The sequence below is a fragment of the Carassius auratus genome, chromosome 3, assembly GCF_003368295.1.
Source record: "Carassius auratus strain Wakin chromosome 3, ASM336829v1, whole genome shotgun sequence".
In the NCBI taxonomy this organism is placed as follows: Eukaryota; Metazoa; Chordata; class Actinopteri; order Cypriniformes; family Cyprinidae; genus Carassius; species Carassius auratus.
In genome coordinates, this window is record NC_039245.1 from 12,392,217 (window position 1) to 12,414,021 (window position 21,805).

Below are 21,805 nucleotides of genomic sequence, written 5' to 3' on the forward strand. Positions count from 1 at the left end.
TACATGCAGAGGTATTCTAGTTATTACAGCTACATAGTTGTTCAGATGTGAAATTGGTATTATGTACAAGTACTATATTGGTCAATACTGTGGATTATTTAATATATAACTATCAGTTAACATCAGCATCAAAGACATTTAAAAACATTTCAGCTTAATTCATTTTCAGACAGCAGCAAGTTTTTTAAATAACTTCTGTTTGCGATCTAATGTGGATTTTGTTCACCATATAAGATAGAAATATTTATATTCAATGTAAAAGATCTTCATGTGGATCATGCATACAAATATATACAAATATCTCACTGGATTATTACAATTAATGGCAAAATGAATGTGTGGAAATGTAAACTAATACATCCTACTGACACACAACAGCAAAAGATATAAATAATTGGCTTAAAACAGTTTTTTTTTCAATGTGAAAATACTAACACTAATACTTCTGCACAGTACTGTATATATTAACATTTTATTAGTGTTATTATAAAAGAATGAGTATGCAGTTGTGACAACAATCTATAGAGTTTTTAATGAGAGTTTGTTTAAAGCAAGGTTGTCTGTATTCAGTGTTTATATAATGTTTAATAACTTTTATATACATATATAAATAAACCTATGTATGTTTTTGATTCAACAGCTTCCACTGGAAATCCTCAGGGAAGTTATTTTGTCGGCGGGTGACTCTGCATATTTGACACTTTCTCTGGTTTGCAGATGGTTTAGGGTTGTGCTCCGAAGTTTTTCGGAAAGCGGCACAGTTTGCCTGGCTAGAGAGTAAGATTTCCCCGTTTAATGCTCATTCTCCAATTGAATTTTGTAGTAGAAGGCTGTTAAACTTTTTTTGTATTATTATTATTATCTTTCATGTATTTTGTCTTTACACTATAAGTTGTGGCCAACTGGAAGAATTGTCCTCCTGTCTCCTGACCGGAACGAGTTCAGACGGATGTACAGCATCAGGGAACGCTTGCAGTGCAGAGCCCTTTTCAAGTTTAACCCACCAGGGTACAGGGAAGAGACCGGCGTGGTGATCTTCTGGGCTTTTGTTTACACAGGATTTTGTTCCAAGGACTGTTTTTTTTTTTTTTTTTTTTTTTGCGGCATGAAACACATTTGTGTCTTAAGTTCATTGAAGGGAAATAACTGGTTTTGATTATTAATTGATGTCATTTAAAGTTAAACTTTGCAGTGTATAATGTTTTAATAAAAAAGCTATGGAAAACACGTGCATGACAACAGGTTTCAGTCATTTACATCAGTCTATCATTCTTTAAGGTTTCTCATATTTGATGATAACATCATTTGCTATGCATTGCTCATAATGGATTCTTAGTTTAGTTGTGACAGGATTGTGAGGATTAATGAGGTTTTCCGTAGTGCAGTTCAGAAAACAAATAACAGAAAGTAACAAGTGTTTTTGGGCAAGTTCTTTAGAACCTGTATAGTTCCTTCCTTGCAAAAAGTAACCATGGATTTATTGTAGTAAAAATATTTGTTGGCACATTAATTACTGTGAGCTGTAATTATAAAAACACCATAGTTTTACTATAGTTACTGTAGCAGAACCATAGTTTGTAGTTTTACCAACCATACTGTAGCAGTAAATTTTCGTAGGGGCCAAGGGAATGTTCAGAATATTATTGGTGACGTTCAGAGACTGGTGACAATTTGTTACACACACGACACACACGACACACACACACACATATATATGTATGTATATATTATTTGAATATATAAATCAAGGTACTCCATGACTATCTACATAACCATACTTCGCATAATATTGCCGTGTCATTTTCAAACCAGCGAGTAATGCCGAGGTAGCGTCTACACTACAGCCATTGAGGGAGTAGACCATTTATTTTTATTCTGTTCGTCGTAATCCAAAACTCTTTGTATTTATACGGGATGTTATGGAAATGCAACAATAAATGCAAAAACACAACATGTATATTCACTTTTTAATTTATATTAAAAGTTTATTCATCTTAGTGTCTACTTCCGCATTCCAATCCTGCTAATAGCGTCATAATTCTCTATACCAATAAGCTGTAAAATCGTCACTCATCTGTACACCAATAAGCTCATCTTAATCATAAACCAATAACCGCTGAGGTGGGCGGGGCGACACGTGTCGCTCCGCCCCAACGTGTCGCCCCGCCCCATCGTCCAGACTGCACTCTGGGATACTTGGACAAGCCCGCACTATCCTGAATGACTTGCACACGGACACGCCCACCGATTGCCGCGCGTACGCACGCGCACTGAGCGGTGTGCCATTTCCTGGATTCCTTGACAGGCCGAAATCAGGCAGCGAGGAGAGCCGTCGGAGTGAATTCGTGTCGACTGTCCAGAGTCCGCGAATTCAAGTCCGTCCAACAGGTGAACATCCGAGAGCGAACATCCTTACGAACATCTCCACCAGAAGCGGAGCATCAGTTCAGGTAAATGAAGCCCGTGTCATGCCTTTCTCCGACAGCAGGGAGCGGACTCAACCGGCATCTGGAGCAAGGCCTTCCTGATCCTCAAATGTAACCACAAATATTTCTGTAACTTCACTCGCGTTATAACAATGTTTACGGATTTATAAGGTACTACAGACATTTATCTTTAAACACGGAATATCTTTTTTTAGCTTTCTGCGTAATTTTACTTGAATTTGATCTGTTTTTCGCGTTAGCTGTCGGCTAATATAGCAGGCAAGCAGCTCGCGAACAGAAGCCTGTGGCATCAGATATTGATCTTCTGCCTCACCCACGCCCAAAATCGGGAACTGACAGCCGCTGCCAGGTTTTGCCGGTTGAGCAGGTAGTTTTGCTGTAGTAAGTTATATAAGTACAAAATAAAAACAGTGCAGATTTATTCGGAGACTTAGACTGATGGACGTGATTTAGCCCCGGCATGCCAGTTTTTCAGTGCTGGTTTTCATCGTTTTTGACACTCAAGAAGCCATTCACAACTAAATCCACGATTGCAAATTATTTATTATTAAACTCAAAATAAGCAGTTCAGTAAACATGTAATTAATGTCGATAAACTTGCGTTTCCACATACATTTTGTCCAGTTAGTTTCTATATGTGTTTTCTGCAAAGAAAATAGTTAAAAAGAAGCCAAAACCGCAAGCTTTGCGTGTCACCAATCAAAACCGGACTGGATCAGTCTGCAGGAGTGGAGAGGACCTCCTAGTGTTTGAAATAACTCCTGCACTTTTCCCAGCTGCATTGCATGTATTCACAGTGTTGTTATACTAAATTCCTAATTTTTCATGTCTCTTTGGATAAACCCATTTGCTTAATGAATAAATGTAAATATCGAGACTGCTTGAATACAAGTTAAGTATAATTAAAGTTATAATATTACTGCCATATCAATCAATCAAACATGATTGTGTTTCTTTTCAGGTAGAGGTGCAACTTATATTTGAAGACAATGTCACTCCACCAGTTTTTGTTGGAACCAATCACATGCCATGCGTGGAACCGGGACCGGACTCGTAAGAAAGCGTTTCACTGTCATTTATTCGTAGATGGTGCCTGAAACCATGATTTTATCATTTCTGAACCTATGCCTCATCTCATGTAATGTTTTTCAATTACAGAAATTGCTATCAGTCCAAATAATCACGAGGTCCATATATACAAGAAAAGTGGGAATCAGTGGGTGAAATCTCACGAGTTAAAAGAACACAATGGGCACATCACGGGTAAAAACTCCCTGTAAACTGAATTTCAAACATGAATGTTACATTTTTAAAAGTGTGACTCCACCCCAAAATTACATTTTCGTCATTAATCACTTACCCCCATGTCATTCCAAACCCATAAAAGCTTTGTTTGTTTTTGGAGCACAATTTAAGATATTTTGATGCTTGAGACCGTCACATAGATTGCTGAGTAGGTTACACTGTCAAGGTCCAGAAAAGTATGAAAGACTTCATCGGAATAGTCCATCAGCCATCAGTGATTCAACTTTAACATAATGAAACGATGAGAATACTCTTTGTAAGCAAAGAAAACAAAAATAACGACTTTATTCAACAATTCTTTTGTCAACAGTCTCCTCTGTGTCTCTCCACATCACTGTATGCTCTTCTGTATCAGCCGCTACACAAGGATGCACTGTTTTCTTTCAAATCAAAGCTAAATATGCGTAGAAACAGTGCATCCTTGTGGCGGAGCTGATATTGTTGAATTGTTTTTTTTCTTCACTTACAAACAGTATTCTCGTCACTTCATAACATTACAGTTGAAGCACTGATGTCAGATGGACTATTCTGACGATGTCTTTCATACTTTTCTGGATCTTGACAGTGTAACTTACTCGGCAGTCTATGTGACCATCTCAAGCCTCGCGGTTTTCATCCAGAATATCTTAAATTGTGTTCTGAAGACGAACAAAGCTTTTATGGGTTTGGAGCGACATGGGGGTATGTGATTAATGACAATTAAAGTTTTGGGATGGAGTATCCCTTTAAATTCCTCACATTGTTGAAACAGACAGTTGACCATTATTATTGTTTTTTTGTTTTTGTTGTTGTTCTCCAGGCATTGATTGGGCTCCTAAAAGTGATCGTATTGTGACCTGTGGAGCTGACCGTAATGCTTATGTATGGAGTCAAAAGGACGGCGTGTGGAAACCCACCCTTGTTATTCTCAGGATCAACCGCGCTGCCACGTTTGTGAAATGGTCTCCGCTAGAGAACAAGTTTGCAGTGGGGAGTGGAGCGCGACTCATATCCGTTTGCTACTTTGAGTCTGAAAATGATTGGTAGGGCACAGCTGATATGTTGAACTACACTGATTGATTTATGTCTCAGTTCTTGTCACTTTATATATAATTATTATTATTTTACATTTTTTTTTTTAGGTGGGTTAGTAAACACATCAAGAAGCCCATCCGTTCAACTGTCCTCAGTTTAGACTGGCATCCAAATAATGTGCTTCTGGCAGCTGGGTCATGTGACTTCAAATGCAGGTGATTCTGCATATTAAATCTGGTTAACCTTCAATGCAAATGTCAGTGGTGCTGAAAAACCTTTTGTTAGCGCTCTGAATCATATTTGCATGTTTGTTTCTTAGGGTATTCTCTGCGTACATCAAGGAGGTGGATGAGAAACCAGCTCCAACCCCATGGGGGTCCAAGATGCCCTTTGGGCAGGTGATGGCAGAGTTTGGTGGGGCAGGAAGTGGAGGATGGGTTCACAGCGTCTGTTTCTCAGCCAGTGGGAACAAACTGGCTTGGGTCAGCCATGACAGCACAGTCACTGTAGTGGACCCCACAATAAGCTCAACGTGAGTATTGGAAATGGTTAGTGTGTATTTAGAAAAAAAACTGCTTCTGATTTGTGGATGGACACTTTTTGTAATCCATCATGCTCGTTAATGACTAATAGCACTTCTGTTTTGCAGGCCAAGTCAGCTGAAGACAGAATACCTTGCCCTTCTGAGTGTGACTTTTGTTTCTGAAAACAACATTGTGGCAGCAGTAAGAAGCTTTACGTTTTTTCATAGTTTGAAACATGTTTTTTGTGCCGTACTTTAGAGGTGATTGCCTTTTTCCCCGTCAGGGTCACGATTGCTGCCCTATGCTGTTCAGTTTTGATGATGGTGGAACCTTGACCTTCATATCCAAGTTGGACATTCCAAAGCAGAGCATCCAGCGCAACATTTCTGCCATGGAGCGCTTCCGCAACATGGACAAGAGGGCCACCACTGAGGACCGCAATAGCACCCTAGAAACCCTGCATCAGAACAGCATCACGTAGGGAAAAAATGATATATGTAAATGTTGTGGTCAGTAAGACATTTCTTTCCCAAAAGAAACTAATTCAGTCAAACAAAAATGACAGTAAAAACATTTACAATGTTGCAAAATGTTTCTATTTCAAATAAATGCTGTTCTTTTGAACATACTGTATATCAGAAAATCCTGAAAAAAATGTATTATGGTTTCCACAAAAATATATTGAGCAGCACAACAATGATGCTGATAATAAGAAATGTTACTTAAGCTGCAAATTGGCATATTTGAATGATTTCTGAAGGATCATGTGACACTGAAGACTGGAGTAATGATGCTGAAAATTCAGCTTTGTTATCAGAATAAATTACTTCAAAACATTAGTAGTGTCACAATGTTACTGTTTTTACTTTAAAGTTCAAATAAATGCAACCTTTGTGACCGTAAAAAAAAAATTGAAAAAGATTTAAATTCTTACTGACCCCTAACTTTTAATATAAATGATCATGTTTATTATTGTAATTGTGCTCAATTATTTATAATTTGTAATTTTAACTTTGCAGCCAAGTGTCTATATATGAAGGAGACAAAAGAGATTGTCGCAAATTCTGCACTACAGGAATTGACGGAGCAATGACCATATGGGATTTCAAGGTTTGTATTTAATTCTTTCAAAACTATGCCAAACGTCAACTTTTCATGCCATTAACTTACTTCTGTTTTATCCCTTGAGTCTCAGATAACCAGAATTATGACCTTGTTTACTTAATTCTTTCCACAGACCTTAGAGTCTTCAATCCAAGGCCTGCGGATCATGTAAAACTCACACGAACTAGCATGACACAGCACAAGCAATGCAGCTTGAAGACTAACAAGAAGATTTCCGATAACACTTCTGAAAGTAAAAAAAAAAAAAAAAAAAAGAAACACAGAGCAATGGTATGAACTGATATGACACTCTTAAAAACTGAAAAACACTAATGGAAAAAGGGGTCAGGAACTTGTTTTTTTTTTAAGAAAAAAAAAGCCAAAGCTGGCACCCCAGCAGTGTGTGATGTTTGATCAAAATGTACTGGGTCTCCAGGGGAAACTGGAGAGGTGTTAAATTAAAAGGAGAATTTTATGTAAATGGTCTGCTAGAAATAAATCATGTATACTACACACCATTTGCAAATGTCGTCTCTTTCTGTTTTATTCAATGCCTTTTGCTGAGATTGGCTGCTTTCCATGCTAATGGGAAACATCTAGGCTTTCAAATGCTACTAGATATACACAGCTCTCAGATTGCAACCCAAGGTTGGGTTATACATGTTTTTTTTTAAGTAACGGTTCTTGTAAATGATTACACTGCACATAAAGATTTATTCAAAAAAAGTTAGTGACCATACATCAGCTTGGCAGACGAAGGGTTTAAAAAAGATGCAAGTGAAGGGGAGTTGAACTGCAAACCCTCCTCACAAGCAGACAGCCGCCCACACAAGGAAGTGGTTATATGTTTCTAACGGGGAAGGGGAAGTAGTGCATATTTGGAGAGAATAACGAACAAGGAAATACTTTAGTTCATTCAGAGCAAAGCCAGCGTTTGTGTTGACTGCTCAGAGTCCACGAACTCAGGCTTCTGTTGCAGACTGTCAATTCCCCACACATCTGTTTTTTTACGGTTTCCCGGGTAAGTAGAAAAAACATGGTTTTGCTTATACGAATGGAAGAATTTTTTTTTTTTCAGATATGAAGCAATCAGTAGTTTCAAAATGCTTGGGTTTGTGCCTCACTAACATGCACTAACATGCAGATTGACAACTAGAAAGTATGTTTCAGTATTTCTGTGACTTTCTAGCTGTAGCAAGAGATTTTCAGTTCTGCCTGACACTTGAAACTCACTACTTCAAACTCCTTCAGCAGAGAGAACCGTTATGTTTTAAACGGAAACTATGATAGATAGTGGGGGTGTTTTGGGTGTTTTTCTTCTAAGTGGAGCATCTGGCTTTGTCGCATTCCCTTCTGGTCTGGTTTTAATTTACTTCAAACATTGAGGAAAATAATAATACTTGCTATTACCAATGCAAAACCGTTTTAGTTTTAAGTACGACTAAGACAGAAATAAGTAAAAAAAAAAAAAACAGAAAAGAAAATGAACAAACTTATATGGGAAGTTCAAAACTTCTCCATTTAAGTGACAGGCCTTTACGAAAGTGAATGAGGTGTCATGTTGCAGTGGTTTGATAAAACATTGTTTTTACCAGTTCATCTCAAAATATCTTCAAATTGAAATTACAGGAAGAAGCAACCATGTCTTATCACAGCTTTCTTCTTGAACCTATCAGCTGTCATGCCTGGAACAAGGACCGAACTCGTAAGTTCTCATACTTGCAGCATCTCTTAGTCTTTGGAGCAATTCCCAGTGTCTAGGGCTAAATACATCCTTTATCATCTGAACTGTGTATTCATGTGAGAGCATCACTGACCGAATACACAAATGATTCGTCTCCAAAGCTCGTTTGATCACGAATCAAATATGTCTTTTGAGGATTTTTCTGAATAGGGTTAGATTCGAACTATGGACTAATGTTTAACATTTCCTCACAGAGATGGTCTTGCGTCCCATATTACATGAATTTTAACATTTATTCAAGTTTTAAATCATCTTGTGAACCACCACCCATCAAGCGCCTTACTGAATGTCTACATTGTTCTGCTGAAACCTACATTTTGGATGAAAAGCTGCATATCCTTCCGCAGAATGTACAAACACATGTATTATCATGCATGCCACATGTGCACTTGGTTTTATGTGGTTTATGATGCCAGTTAGAATCCTTTCGCATCAAAAGTTAAGTGCTCTCAAAAACCCAAAACAAGACAATTTAATTAAGAGTTTAAAAAACGTCTTTAAAGAGCAAAAATCTAGTTTTTCAAAGTGGTGTCTTTTCACGGCTGCCGCCCTGCTTTTCTTTTCATGCTGATGAGAGAAGCAGTAATGACTAATTCCCCCCAGACTTCCTGTTTTACCATGAATGGTGCTTGGTCGCTGATGCCGTACGTCTTCAGCAGACCACAGAGCAACAGAAACGATACGCCTCAGAAAGACTTTGAGGTTTAACTGCTGCTGTTAAAAACATAGCTCACTTATAAAAAATGTGAGACCACATCTGCTGTGCCGGGAAATAGACGCTGTGTCAGAATCCAGGATCGGGACTGTTCCCAATCTCCACGCTTGTTGCCTTTCTACTTGACCATTTGCTACGTGTGTTACATACTTCCAACATTTCGCAAATGACGTGATACACTTCGTCAACCAAATACTGCTATGAAGCAGTGTGGGTATTGAGACAGGCCTATTTTCTTTTAAACACTATTCTGCAAACATGAGCGATGATGCCTGCCATAATGTTAAGAGAGTTAAAGGTGGTTGCCAAGTGTTTTTGCATTGCAGTTCCTAAGGTGTTTTGAGTAGTTTTTAGTGTGTTGCTCAGTAGTTTTTCATTGCTCCAAAAGAGCAAAGTAGAGTCCATTTTAATGATAGTCTATGGGATTTTTTTTCACTCATTTTTTTTTTACACCAGACCAAAATATATCCCACCATCATAAATCCAACCTCTCCTCAACAATCCACACATTAATAGGGATATTAATAATCATTTTAATAAAGTGGCACTAATAAAACTTGAAGAAACAAGTACTTACTACTAACATATTTAGGCGGTTTTACAATGCATAAAGCCAAAGTATTTTTGTCCTTGCGCTGAATATTTTATACACTGGGATTCCTGTTTTCTTTAGAAATTGCACTGTGTCCTAATAACCATGAAGTCCATATCTACAAGAAGGACGGAAACAACTGGAACAAAATCCATGTGCTGAAGGAGCACAATGGTCAAGTAACTGGTAAGTCTAGATGGTTCACTTGATCTACGCAAAGCATTACTGTGACCAACATTATCTCATGCTGGCCATTTCTTCATCACCCAGGTATTGACTGGGCCCCCGAGAGCAATCGCATTGTGACATGCGGCACTGACCGTAATGCCTATGTCTGGACCCTAAAAGGAGATGTATGGAAACCCACCCTGGTCATTCTGAGGATCAACCGTGCTGCCCGCTGTGTGAAATGGTCTCCTAAAGAAAACAAGTTTGCAGTGGGCAGTGGCTCACGTCTGATCTCAGTCTGCTATTTTGAGCAGGATAATGACTGGTGAGTATCAGGCAGGAGAAATGGATATAGTGAGCTTTTTCTGGCAGAAGTGCTAATCTACTACTGCTATGAGGCAGATGGCCTCTCTGTTATTTTTAAATGGCTCGGTTTGAAGCAGTGCTTGGAATGGCATGAATAGAAATGCACTGCAGAGGATGCTGGTACTCACCAACTGCCTTGAAATTGATTCATCAGTCGATTTGTCACTTTCAGAAACTTCCATGTGCAACAATGCTGGATTACAGGTTACATGTTACACATCAACTTGTGATGAGCCTATAGACTGTACAAAAACATGAGCCGCAAGTGACCATATTTAACTCAATATATGAATTCCAGAATTGCTGTGTCGGCCGTAGGCAATCATAATCTTGCTGATATACAGCAGACAATATCACAACAGAGTGAATGTGAAATCGCTTTAATACAATAAAGTAGTTCAATAAACACTGCTACTAACAATACTGAAAAACTTTTTAGACACAATTTTCTATTTCGGAGGGAGAATAGAGAAACAAATGAACAACAGAATTTGCCCATCAACGCATTTGGTGGCGTTCCTGAATCAGTCAGTGTTTTTGAATAAATCGGTTGAATTAGTGAAAGTCATGACCCATACTCGGCATGGGGCATTTTGAATGTAGTAAAAGCATGGTTAATTTCCATTAGGGTAGTGGAAAAAAACCCAGTGCTATTTAACTGTTATACCAACAATTCGAGGACCAGTACTAACAAATGTTGTATTATGAACTACATTTTAGGATTTCAGCAGACATTAATTACTGTCAAAAAATACAAACTAATCAATTGTTTTGGTGTGGTTGTATCTAAGATGCTTAAAGTTATTTTTTTATTATGCTAGGTGGGTGTGCAAACACATTAAGAAGCCCATCCGCTCTACCATCCTTTGTTTGGACTGGCACCCCCAATAACGTTCTTTTAGCAGCTGGATCATGTGACTTTAAATGCAGGTTAGTTCAATCTTATTTGCATTATTATGTCTCTTTTCTGAACATGGCTGTTATTTGAACTTCTTATTTGTTAAATCCCCATCCAGGATCTTTTCTGCTTATATAAAGGAAGTAGAAGAGAAGCCTGCTCCAACTCCATGGGGCTCTAAAATGCCCTTTGGAGAGGTCATGTTCGAATCTACTGGAACCGCAGGTTGGGTGCACGGTGTCTGTTTCTCGGACAGTGGGAATCGCGTGGCCTGGGCCAGCCATGACAGCACTGTGGCAGTGGCTGAGGGAGGAAAGACTGCTGTGTGAGTATTGCCTTTCAAATCTGGGCCTTCACACACATGCCTTTAAAAATCATATTTACCTAATCATTTCATTTCATCTTGCCAGCTGCACCAGTCTGACTTCAGAAACCTTGCCTCTTCTGTGTGTGACTTTCATTACTGAGAACAGCCTAGTGGCAGCTGTAAGTATCTTCAGATTTCAGGCCTTGATGCCTAAGCAATCTGTTTTTTAGATTGTCCCCTCATTTTCATATATTTTTCAGGGCCATGACTGCTACCCTGTGCTGTTCGTCTATGATTCGAACAAAGCAGCCTTGTCTTTTGGAGGAAAACTCGACATACCCAAACAGAGTGCTCAGAAGGGCATGTCAGCCAGAGAACGCTTCCAGAACCTGGATAAGAAAGCCACCAGTGACACCAAAGAAGCTGTCCTGGAGTCTGTGCACAAGAACAGCATCAGGTACCACATATAGTTTGTCTTTCAGCCTGATTCCTTTATGTTGAAAGTTAGTAATTTCTCATCCACTGTGGCATTAAAAGTTTTAGTCACTCCCCGTCCTTTATTGGGAAAAAAATAGCTCTGCCCCAAAATGAAAAGATGGACTGAGCCAATGTTGAGATGCCCCACCCAGCATTAAATAAACAGCCAACATTTTGATCTGTTAATGTGTTTAATTTTTTTTTTTATCACTTCTTAGCCAAATCTCAATTCTTAATGGGGGAAAAGCACAGTGTGCCAAATTCTGCACCACTGGTATGGACGGAGGCATGACTATTTGGGATGTAAAGGTACTTGTTTAACTTCTGTGAATTTCATAATTATCCATTTATTAGCAGTAATCAAAAAGTGCATAAAGATGATTATAATTATTTTGTTAATTCTGTTTCAGACCCTTGAATCTGCAATGAAGGACCTCAAGATTGTCTAGACATTGCAGACATCAGAACAAAATATCTGCCGGTCATATTGTTGCCTTTTTGCCATTTCTATTTTTTTTTTTCAATGCAGTAAGATTATGTTTTGATTAAGTTTAACTGGTTTAAGGATTTTATACTGATACAATTTAGGACGTGGTTCTGGATGAACCAAAACTCTATTTTGTCTGAATTTATGTGCTGGTCATTGATTGCTTTTCTTTAAATACTGCAGGTACCTTGCATTGGATTTTTAATAAACTGCAATTGAAACTAATAAAATAAAAATGATTACTTGCTAAGGATTAAACATTTTTTAAACAATTATTTCCTGTGTTAACCCAATCATTTCAATGCAACTCTATGTAACATGAGATGTATAATGAACATAAAAGATCAGTACACCAATCTCTACACTGAATTTAAATAGGAATGGAGTGAAGGGGAAAATCTAATAAGATGCTAAACATTTTCAACAGAGGTTTTATTTAGTTTTTTTTTTATATGGAACAATTTACATTTTATACAAAAATCATTAGAAAACAGATTAAAGTGGCCTTAGGGGTTGAGAGCTCATTGGCTGATGAAGATGTCAATTTATTACTGACATTTGTTGATAAGCAACATCAAAACATGCTCAAGAGGCAATCATGCAGAAAAATCATCTCAAGATTCTTTAGAGCTCTGGGAATCCAGGCAGTATCTCCGAATGTCTAAGTATTTTGTTTGCTCTGTGTGCTTATTTGGACACACTGGCTAACATTGTGTATTATTGTGAATATTTGGTAATCACATTCAAAAACCCTGAATATCTCTTTAAACTTTTGACCTGTTCTGGTTCAACTGCCAGACTATGTGACCTGTCTGTTCAGACTGACATCCATACGGATGTCTGAGAGAACATACCCCACTTGTAAGACAAATGCTGCAAACTTTTACTAAAAATTGATGTTTATAGTGAAATATATTCCGCTTTTTGTCTTTGCAAAGGACAAGGCCCTCAAAGTAGGAACCTACCAAAATGAGGCTCATGAGCAATCATCAGCTGCTGGTATTGAGAATAAATCAAAGGGACGAGGCATGACTTCCTTCATTCATTCATTCCTTAGGTTTCAAACAAAATGTCCTAGAAACAAGTTGATGACTGGCTGGCTCTTGAAACCACGTTCAACACAGGCTAGTTCCTACTCAAATCAATACATTAAATGCCTTCATCAGTCATCAGTTCTTCTACTGAGGTTGCTGAAGTGTTTGGGACTTCAAATAATACAGCTTTTTCAAAGAAATCAGGCCGTATGAAGACACGAGGGGAAATTCAAAGCCAAACAAAGTTTTGATCTCCACATTGCCTGTTTAACCTTAATGTGGTATAGGATTAATTAGAAGAGAGTATTGTAAAGCATGTGCGTGTATAGATGCAGAAATTCAAGATGAAACTAAAAACAACCCTCTCAGCCTGTTAAAAACACTTTTCAAACAGTAATGGTAACCAGGCCGTCATGTTAACACGTCATATAGATTATTACAGGACAATATTCACATTTTGCCACAGATGTTGATGATTGGTAAGGGACTCCACAATGCAGACACTGCGCAGTCGTGTGGTGATGTAGCAGGTGGCGCAAGCCAGTTTGCTTTCAATCACAATCAAAAAAAGACACAAATGGAAAAGTTCAAGAGGAGAAATGGTCAGCAAACACATCAGAACCATCTACATGAAAAGCAAAGGTTTTCTAGGATCTCTATTCTTGGCACATGTACATGCAAAGCTAAGAAATGTGACACCTGCAGCTTGGATTTCATATTTTGGTCTGATTAAGGACATAACTGGGCATTAAAAAAATGAAACAAAAGAAAAGTTCACCAGGTTTTATAAAGCCACAAAGGTGGGGGAAGGGAAACATCTATACGCAACAAGAGACAGAATAAGGCTACAGCTAGGCTTGCTTTAAAATGATCTCTCTTTTAATCCCGTTCTCTATCTGGTCACACATGTCCATAGCAGCACCAGAGGAGGGAAGCCCCCTCTGCAATGTCACTCAGTCGCTTCCATCTTCCATCCAGGGCATGACTGGCAGCAGCTCAGTCTGTTTCCAGGATTAACGGAGGCTGCTCGTTCTCTTCGTCCAGCTGCAGGGTGTTCATGTCATCCTCCACCCCAGCACCCCCCACCGCCCCCTGATCCTCAGTGTAACCTGAGCCAATGAAAACCATTCCAGGCCATTTTTAACATTTACATCTGATCATTTTTTAAGTGAAAACGACAGCTTCTTACCTTTGGCAACAGCAGCACTGTAGGTCTGTGCCACAAGTGGCCGGTCGTGAGCTGTTTGTTCAAGAATTTCATTCGCTGGCTCTGCACTTCCATCTAACCTAAAGGAAGAATCATATTTATATAAGAAATTCACATGACATTAAACCTAAAACTATTTTTCAGACAGATACCATTACAATACATACTTTTTAAAGGAAAACGTTTTTCCATATTCCACTATGTTCTTCCCTCAACTTAGACAAGTTGATATGTACCTCTCCCATCTCAATCACTGTATTTCGCAGTGCCACTATGCTAGTGTTTAGCACCATTCATTCCTTAGAATCCAAACAGGGATGAATTTAAAAGCTACCAAACATGTCCATGTTTTCCCTGCTTGAGTAGTTACACGAGTAAGTATGGTGACACAAAATGCTGCCACTGTTTATTTTGTGTCACCATAAGGACTCGTAACTACTCATGTAACCGTCTTTAAATAGGGAAAACATGGACGTGTTTGGAAATTCATCCCTGTTTGGATCCTAAGGAATGAATTGGGCTAAGCTAAATTTTGGTTCACAGTAAATTGTACAGGATACTCGATCACCAACAGAAACATTCTATGTATACATTACCATTCAAAATTTTGGGGCACTAAGATTTTTTTCTGAAAGAAATGAATGCTTTTCTTCAGCAAAGATGCATTAAATTGATCGGAAGTCACAGTAAATACATTGATCTTATTTCAAATAAATACTGTTCTTTAAACTTTCCATTTATTAAAGAATCCCCAAAAAAAAAACTGATCAGTTTCCACAAAATCAAACAGAACAACTGCTTTCATAATAAGAAAGGTTTCCAAAGTAAATCAACACTTTAGAATGATTTCTGCTCTGATCCTTTACAGGAATAAATTAGTTTCTAATGCATCCAGAGACTTCTTTCAGAAATATTTTTAAATCTTACCAACCCCAAACTTATATGATAGTGTATGTCGTCAACACTTTAGTATAGGGACCAATTCTCACTATTAATTGGTTGCTTATTAGCATGCATATTACTAGTATATTGGCTGTTTATTAGTACTTATAAAGCACATATTCTGCTGCATGATCATGTTCTACATCCCTAATCCTACTCAATAACTAAACATAACACCTACCTTACTTACTATTAAAGCAGTAGTAATTAGGAGTTTACTGAGGCAAACGTCATAGTTAATAGTGAGAACTGGACCTTAAAATAAAGAGAGACTGTATAGACTAGTAGTCTGATTGATAGTTCCAACTTGGTAACAGCGGGTCTCACTTATGCTGCTTCATTAGTGTGCACTCTCCCCCCTCCTGTGGGTCCAGATTGTACAGGTAAAGATAGCCATCTGATGCAGCCACCAGCAGACGTGGGATCTTCTGGATTCTAGAAACCAATCACAAGCAAGATAATCAGAGACACATCGGGGTTGCTGATGGCATATTTAGACTGAGCGGTTTCCTCACATGGCCAGAGCGCAGACGTTCTTGTGACCTGAAAAGGGCAGTCTGACTGTAGCGAATGCCCTTCCTTGAGTGAACATCTCTGTCACATGTGCTGGCAGATACGTTGTGGAAGCCATCAATACTTTACCGAAGTATCCCGTCCAAGTAGTGGGCTCCTCTTGAGGCCTAAGATGAAAATAAAAACACATGAGTTGGCTGCAAAATAAAAGATGAAAAAGAAAGCTATGCCTATGTTCTGTTTTCAGCGCAGCTTGCAGATCTGTTATCAGAAGGAGGCTTGCTCTTGCTCAAACAAGATTTTAATCAATAAATGGAAAATGTACAAATGCTCGGGATTGTGTTTGAGGTGTGAGAAGAAGGTCTGAAGAACCACTTATTTCAGTGGGCATCATTACACTGACTTCTCTCTCTGGGTCTCCAGCTTAAAAATATGAACTGTCTCTGTGTTGCTTGAAGCAGACAGGTAGAGTCCGTCCATACTGAAGGCGAGGGAACAGATGCTCACACATCTGTCGAGGGATAATTAAAGAAAGTGCATTGTTTTCACTCCGTGTGCTTATTATAGTTCTTGGTGTTTTGTGTTGATAGAAATATAGTACAGTAATAGTTTACTACCTCTTTACTCCCCTCCGGAACTCAAAGAGCTTTTGGCCCTCTGGAATGGAGAACACTCGGATTACAGTGCCCTAAATAATACCAAGAAAAGAGGGTCTGAAAATGTAACTGAGTAAGGTTACAAAAACTAAAACTCTTGATCCATTATTATTCAGTACTTTAAATCTTGAAGGTCAATATGCAAACACCATTCAAAAATGTGAAAGAAATTTATATTTTATTCATCAAGGACACCTTAAATTGCTCAAAAGTGACGGTCAAGATATTTATAATGTTGCAGATTATTTAAAAACAAAATTCTGTTCTGATGAACTTTCTATTTATCAAAAAAGTCTATCATAAATATGAAGCAGCACAACTGTTTTCAATATTGAAAAAACTATTTCTTTGCAAATTCAACTTTGCCATCACATGAATAAATAATATTTTAAAATAGAAAATGTGTTTTAAATTGATATAATTTTGCACAATGTTATTGTTTTTCAGAAAAATGTGTATTATTTTCATTAGTAAACCTTATGACTTCTTTCATAAACATTATTATTAACCTGAAAATTTTGATCGGTAGTGCATATACAGTAGTTGGGCAATATCACTAAAAATGGAAAGATTTGAGCTACAATTTGTTTTCTTTATCACCCAAACAAGTGTAGCTAAGCAGAAGCCAAAATCTAAACTTTTAATGCAAGAGAAAAAAAGTTATAAAGTGGTTTAATATAATGACATTTAATCATTTACTTATATTTACAAATACAACACATAGTAAAAAAGAGCCTTCATATATTTTTAAACTACAACAACAAAAAAAGTCATGAAGAATTCCATTCAGTGACTTCTATAAACATTTTTGCCTGACAATACAAGCAAACAGTTCAGAGTTTGGAATTGATTCACTGAGTTAGAAGTGAATTATGTGAATATTGACCATATCATGCAGCTTAATTCTAATCTGAATGAGTGTCACACACACACACACACACAGCTCTACCTTCTCAGATGCCGTGGCCAATTTGGTGCCGCTCGCATCAAATGCCAGTGCTGCTAGTGGACTATCATGGGCAGGTATCATGTTAGCTGCCCTCTGAGGAGGAATATCACACACACAGACATAGTGACCAACCCTGTTTAACACAATCCCTTAATTAAACCATAATTAAGGCAAACATTAAAACTACACAGTACTTACCAGATTGACAGTGTCAAAAACTTGTACCTCTCCAATTGTTGCACTTCCCGGATAGGCCAAGTAACAGTTGTCATTACTGATTGACAGGGTACATAGTCCTATAAATGTTTACTGACATTAATAATCACAAATAAAGCATCTGTCTGGTTAATACTAATAACAACAAGGCCATGCCATTAGTAACAGTTGCAAACCTACGCTTTCAGTTCCCTAAACATAAATAGAGTACTAGATCTTTCTGAAGGAAGCAGCTGCTACATGTACTTCCCCAAGAAAAGTCTGGAGAAAAAAAAACGGCACACTGACAATGATGCATTGACGGCAAGCAGTGGTACCCACCGGAAGGATTCGGAGGGGTCTCTCGAATGGTATGTAGTACTTTCATATCCCTAATGTTGTGGATATAGAGTGACTCCTCTAAACACACGATCAGTCTCTGTGGAAATAAAGCAGGTCTGATTTGGTCTGATCACTTGCAATAAAACACAAAACTGTAAACATGCATCACAGGAAATAGATGTTTGCAGACTTACCTGTCTGTTTAGTTTTACAGCCAGTATAGTGTTTGAGTAGCTGTAGTTGCATATCTCAGTCCCTTTCTTGAAATGACAGACTTTCAGCTTCCTGGGTGCCTTAAGGCTGACAATAGCGACAAGGCTGCTGGAGAACAATCTCTCCACGATGCACACATCTTCTGTGTCAGCTGAGCACAAACACGTGAGAATATAAAACATGTCTTATGCACTACACTCATGCAAACATTTAAGTGAAAGTGACGTGACATACAGCCATGTATGGTGACGCATACTCAGAATTTGCGCTCTGCATTTAACCCATCCAAAGTGCACACACACAGCAGTGAACACACACGCACAGTGAACACACAACCGGATTTATAATGGACTACAGTAGTGAATCTCTACCAGTTCAACTCAAAGGCTCCCCGTTTATTATTCAAAGTCTTTCCCCCACAACAGCAGCGAATATCGTTTTGGTATTTCTGCTGTTACTCAGCTGCTTGTTTTTTCAACCATTTTTATTTACAGAAACTGGGCGTATTGATTTATTAATTTGAAGTAACCACAATTATTTTGTGATGAAAGAATATTCAAGAACTGGATGTTCTTCAACAACAACAAGAACTACGAAGAGGATATGATTTTGAAAGCTGGAAGTTTGCTGAGGCCACTGTTTAAGAACCAGTGGACTACAGGGACATAGCAAAATTACTAACATAACTCATTTTCAAGACATTTTGAAATGTCTACATCCTGCCATATTACTTTTTTGAAGTTTAAACACTTACAGACAGGAAGACAGACTGTTTTTTTCTGAATTTAGTTACAGTTTAAGACAATTGAGAAGCACAAAGTGTTCATGCAAGCCCTTCAGCTGTGACTTTAATGATGATACAGCATGTCGGTTGACTCCCTTTATAAAACCATTATAACATTAATGGAAATATCATAAGGATGCATAACTTATTTAAAATGGTATTTTACTAAGTAAATCACAGTGCTGCCATCCTTACACTAAGGTTTCTGACATTTAAACGAAGGTTGAGAGCTGGCCTCTATAGATAGTATTTCGGCACAGCTGGAATCTTACATTGAAATGTTGCAAATCAGCATCCAGAACTCTTCATTTGAATAATTTCAAGGACTCTCACTTTTCAAACTCCTTTTACACCCCTGATTATCTCTGACCTCCAGAGAGAGCATCAGATATTATCAACCCCCTCAATCAACGTATATCATGCCAGAAGTATAAGCAGCCATACTAGGTATGATTTGCATGACTACACAAGCTGAATAAAGGCTGACAATATCTAAAACAAAAATAACTTACTACATTCGTATATTTGTTCCAATTTGTCCACTGATGACAAGGAGAAAAACTTGTAGCCGGACTTGGTACCAACAGCTAGGGATCTGGAAAAAGCAAAGGAGTAACAATAATGAAATGCCACAGTAAGTCATTAAAACACAAATCCACTTCTTTATGTTCTACTGGTTTGCTTAATGACTAAAGCAGGTTGTTGACCTGATGGGGAAATGTGTTCAAGGGCTATTTTGCAATCGAACTTCAAGATACAAAAGTTAGACTACTGAACCATTTTAGAGTAGTTTACTTTCTATAGTGCTGAAATGTAGCAGCTGTTATTATTAGGATTTGAGCTTTGGCTAACTTGACAGCTGGCTCTTTGGTTACTGGATTTGGAAAAATAAACCAACGGCTTTTGAAAAATCCTAAAATTGCATAGAAACTATCAGCCAAAAGACGAAATCAAAGCTCAGTTTTAAGTCATAGGTTACTCTGGCGTTGCTAACATTTGAGCTAACGTTATTTTGCTGTGTCGTCCTACTTCATTAAACGCACAGCTAAAAGATACCTTTATATAACACTTGCTAAATTAAATAGCGTTATATAACCAAACGTTGATTTAACATCCCGTGTTTAATATTTCACACAGTTAGGCTGAAACAGAAAGCTTTGCAGAAAAGCAAATGTGTATTTTTCGTGTTAGCACGGGCGCTAGTGCTACAAGTCTCGTGGGTGAATTTGTCTAACGTTACTTCACAGGGCAAAATTGGGTGCTGATTTAAACAAAAATTGCATTAACACATCGTATGCAATTGTCTTAAGAGGGACCGACTTAAAAGTCAGTAAGGATAACAAGAGTGAGTTAGCACGCTTTAAAAACCTATCCGCACTGCACTGGAGCGACGACACAGCGAAACGCTTCAGTTACAACAAACGCAGCTTCGCAGGACTGCGGTGCAAATTACTCGTTGATTACAGTGACAGCACTGTGTTGTTGTTGTCGAGTAGACGGGCTGTTAGGCCATCAGCAGTAGCGTGGTTCTTTTCTTACGTGTTATCCTGATTAAAGTTGGCGAAGAGCAGCTGGCTGCAGCCGGCCTCTCCGCTCTGACTGGCCAGGTTCATGGGCTCGACACCATTTACAGATTAAGCCGAAGTGAAAAGGGCTCGGATGTGGCTTGAATCAATGAAATCTGGTGTCGTCTCGCACTGCCATAAGTTCCACCCTTGCTCCAATGAATGTTGTTGTTTTTCTCCAGCCACTGTTGCACCTTTTCCGTGCGCATGCGCAGTAACTGCTGAACGCACAGGCTCCGTTCAAATTAAAGGAAAAGGTGCTCTATTTCTCACTAAAGCGGGCATGTGTCCAGTGCTTTGCAGAACGTTTACACAATTTATCCTAATAAATTTCAGAAGCTTCCCAGTGAAGCCCCAACTTTAAGGTGGTGTTACATGTGTCTGTTTGCTGTGAGTAATAAGTAAATGTAAGAATAACTTTTAAATTGTTAGCTATTAATATTTCAAGATGAACACTTGGCCTGAAGTATCAAGATTTAGCCTACTTGATTATGCAAACATCGTTTTTTTTCTTTCCTTTTTTTTTTTATAAATAAAACTTAATAAAATGTTAATATGAGTTAATAAAACTAAACATTTTAATATCATCTTACTTAGCCATATTTTTGGGTGACAACTGACATTTCTATGCATTTTACATTAGTAGTCAGCTTACCGCTACCGTTAGGACTATACAATTTTATTGATTTACATTATAAGCTATTACAATTACACCTTACTTTTGGCATCAAATTGGATACATTTTGTTCAGTTTGTTTTCAGTCCATAATTTCACATCATACAATATAGGCCATGAAAGCTTGATATCAAATGTGATACAAACATGAACACATTTGGAAGATATGCAATGATGATTTTGATTTTCTTTTTTCTAAACTCTAATGGTTCAAAACTTCCATTTCAAAAATGTACTAATCAATACATATCTGGATTTTTTTTTAGCCTATTTTATAGCTTGCTTTGTCTTTAAAATATTATTCAATTGTATCTTTTAAATATTTGATGTGATCTGGAAACCATCTCTACAATTATGATGGATCAGACATAGATGGAAATGTTATGAATTTATTCAACCAGCAGAGGGCTACATGTCTCTTGAGGTGACACAACGGCTACTTGCACAATTCTAGAGGTTTCTTTTACTGTCTATGGTCAGTACCAACCCACCTCTGAGTCACAGAGAAACTGTGTTGACCAGGTCAGAAATGATTCGATTTTATACCTGACCATTGTAATTTTGGCCTTCACAGTCATATA

At 38.0% G+C, this 21,805-nt stretch overlaps 3 protein-coding genes across 4 annotated transcripts; 2 read left to right on the top strand and 1 right to left on the bottom strand.

The window, feature by feature from the left end:
- Positions 1 to 2,266: 2,266 nt before the first annotated feature.
- On the top strand, positions 2,267 to 6,912 carry LOC113048399 (actin-related protein 2/3 complex subunit 1A-like). The gene is made up of 10 exons (XM_026210192.1): positions 2,267 to 2,450; positions 3,409 to 3,500; positions 3,606 to 3,710; positions 4,552 to 4,774; positions 4,874 to 4,981; positions 5,086 to 5,298; positions 5,416 to 5,491; positions 5,574 to 5,767; positions 6,310 to 6,400; positions 6,528 to 6,912. Exons 2-10 carry the CDS (start codon positions 3,437 to 3,439, stop codon positions 6,564 to 6,566), a joined length of 1,113 nt encoding a protein of 370 aa, XP_026065977.1. The 5' UTR covers positions 2,267 to 2,450; positions 3,409 to 3,436; the 3' UTR covers positions 6,567 to 6,912.
- Positions 6,913 to 7,255: 343 nt separating this feature from the next.
- Positions 7,256 to 12,420, top strand: LOC113048408 (actin-related protein 2/3 complex subunit 1B-like). The gene is given in 11 exon segments (XM_026210204.1): positions 7,256 to 7,415; positions 8,024 to 8,099; positions 9,527 to 9,631; positions 9,716 to 9,938; positions 10,801 to 10,861; positions 10,863 to 10,909; positions 10,996 to 11,202; positions 11,288 to 11,363; positions 11,445 to 11,641; positions 11,880 to 11,970; positions 12,072 to 12,420. Coding segments are annotated over 10 exon segments (1,110 nt in total). The 5' UTR covers positions 7,256 to 7,415; positions 8,024 to 8,035; the 3' UTR covers positions 12,111 to 12,420.
- A 255-nt stretch (positions 12,421 to 12,675) lies between these two features.
- On the bottom strand, positions 12,676 to 20,769 carry LOC113048385 (WD repeat domain phosphoinositide-interacting protein 2-like). Of its 2 annotated transcripts, none has more exons than XM_026210181.1 (12): positions 20,523 to 20,769; positions 19,496 to 19,578; positions 18,181 to 18,350; positions 17,987 to 18,083; positions 17,648 to 17,745; positions 17,450 to 17,542; positions 16,462 to 16,532; positions 16,248 to 16,355; positions 15,847 to 16,011; positions 15,659 to 15,766; positions 14,372 to 14,469; positions 12,676 to 14,291 (listed from the first exon to the last, which is right to left on the bottom strand). In XM_026210181.1, exons 1-12 carry the CDS (start codon positions 20,594 to 20,596, stop codon positions 14,179 to 14,181), a joined length of 1,278 nt encoding a protein of 425 aa, XP_026065966.1. In that variant the 5' UTR covers positions 20,597 to 20,769; the 3' UTR covers positions 12,676 to 14,178. The 2 variants fall into 2 exon arrangements, with proteins under 2 accessions (XP_026065966.1, XP_026065956.1); XM_026210171.1 differs by having other exon boundaries at positions 16,242 to 16,355.
- Between the last annotated feature and the right edge of the window lie 1,036 nt (positions 20,770 to 21,805).

Bases quoted from the DNA above. Each gene is read 5' to 3' on its own strand.
- LOC113048399 (XM_026210192.1), top strand. From the start codon at position 3,437: ATGTCACTCCACCAGTTTTTGTTGGAACCAATCACATGCCATGCGTGG. The intron at 5,299-5,415 runs GTGAGTATTGGA...TCTGTTTTGCAG, and splicing joins GACCCCACAATAAGCTCAAC to GCCAAGTCAGCTGAAGACAG. The intron at 5,492-5,573 runs GTAAGAAGCTTT...TTTCCCCGTCAG, and splicing joins AAAACAACATTGTGGCAGCA to GGTCACGATTGCTGCCCTAT.
- LOC113048385 (XM_026210171.1), bottom strand. From the start codon at position 20,596: ATGAACCTGGCCAGTCAGAGCGGAGAGGCCGGCTGCAGCCAGCTGCTC. The intron at 18,351-19,495 runs GTAAGTTATTTT...GTTTGTGCTCAG, and splicing joins GGAACAAATATACGAATGTA to CTGACACAGAAGATGTGTGC. The intron at 16,012-16,241 runs GTAATGATGCCC...TTTTCATCTTAG, and splicing joins ACCCAGAGAGAGAAGTCAGT to GCCTCAAGAGGAGCCCACTA.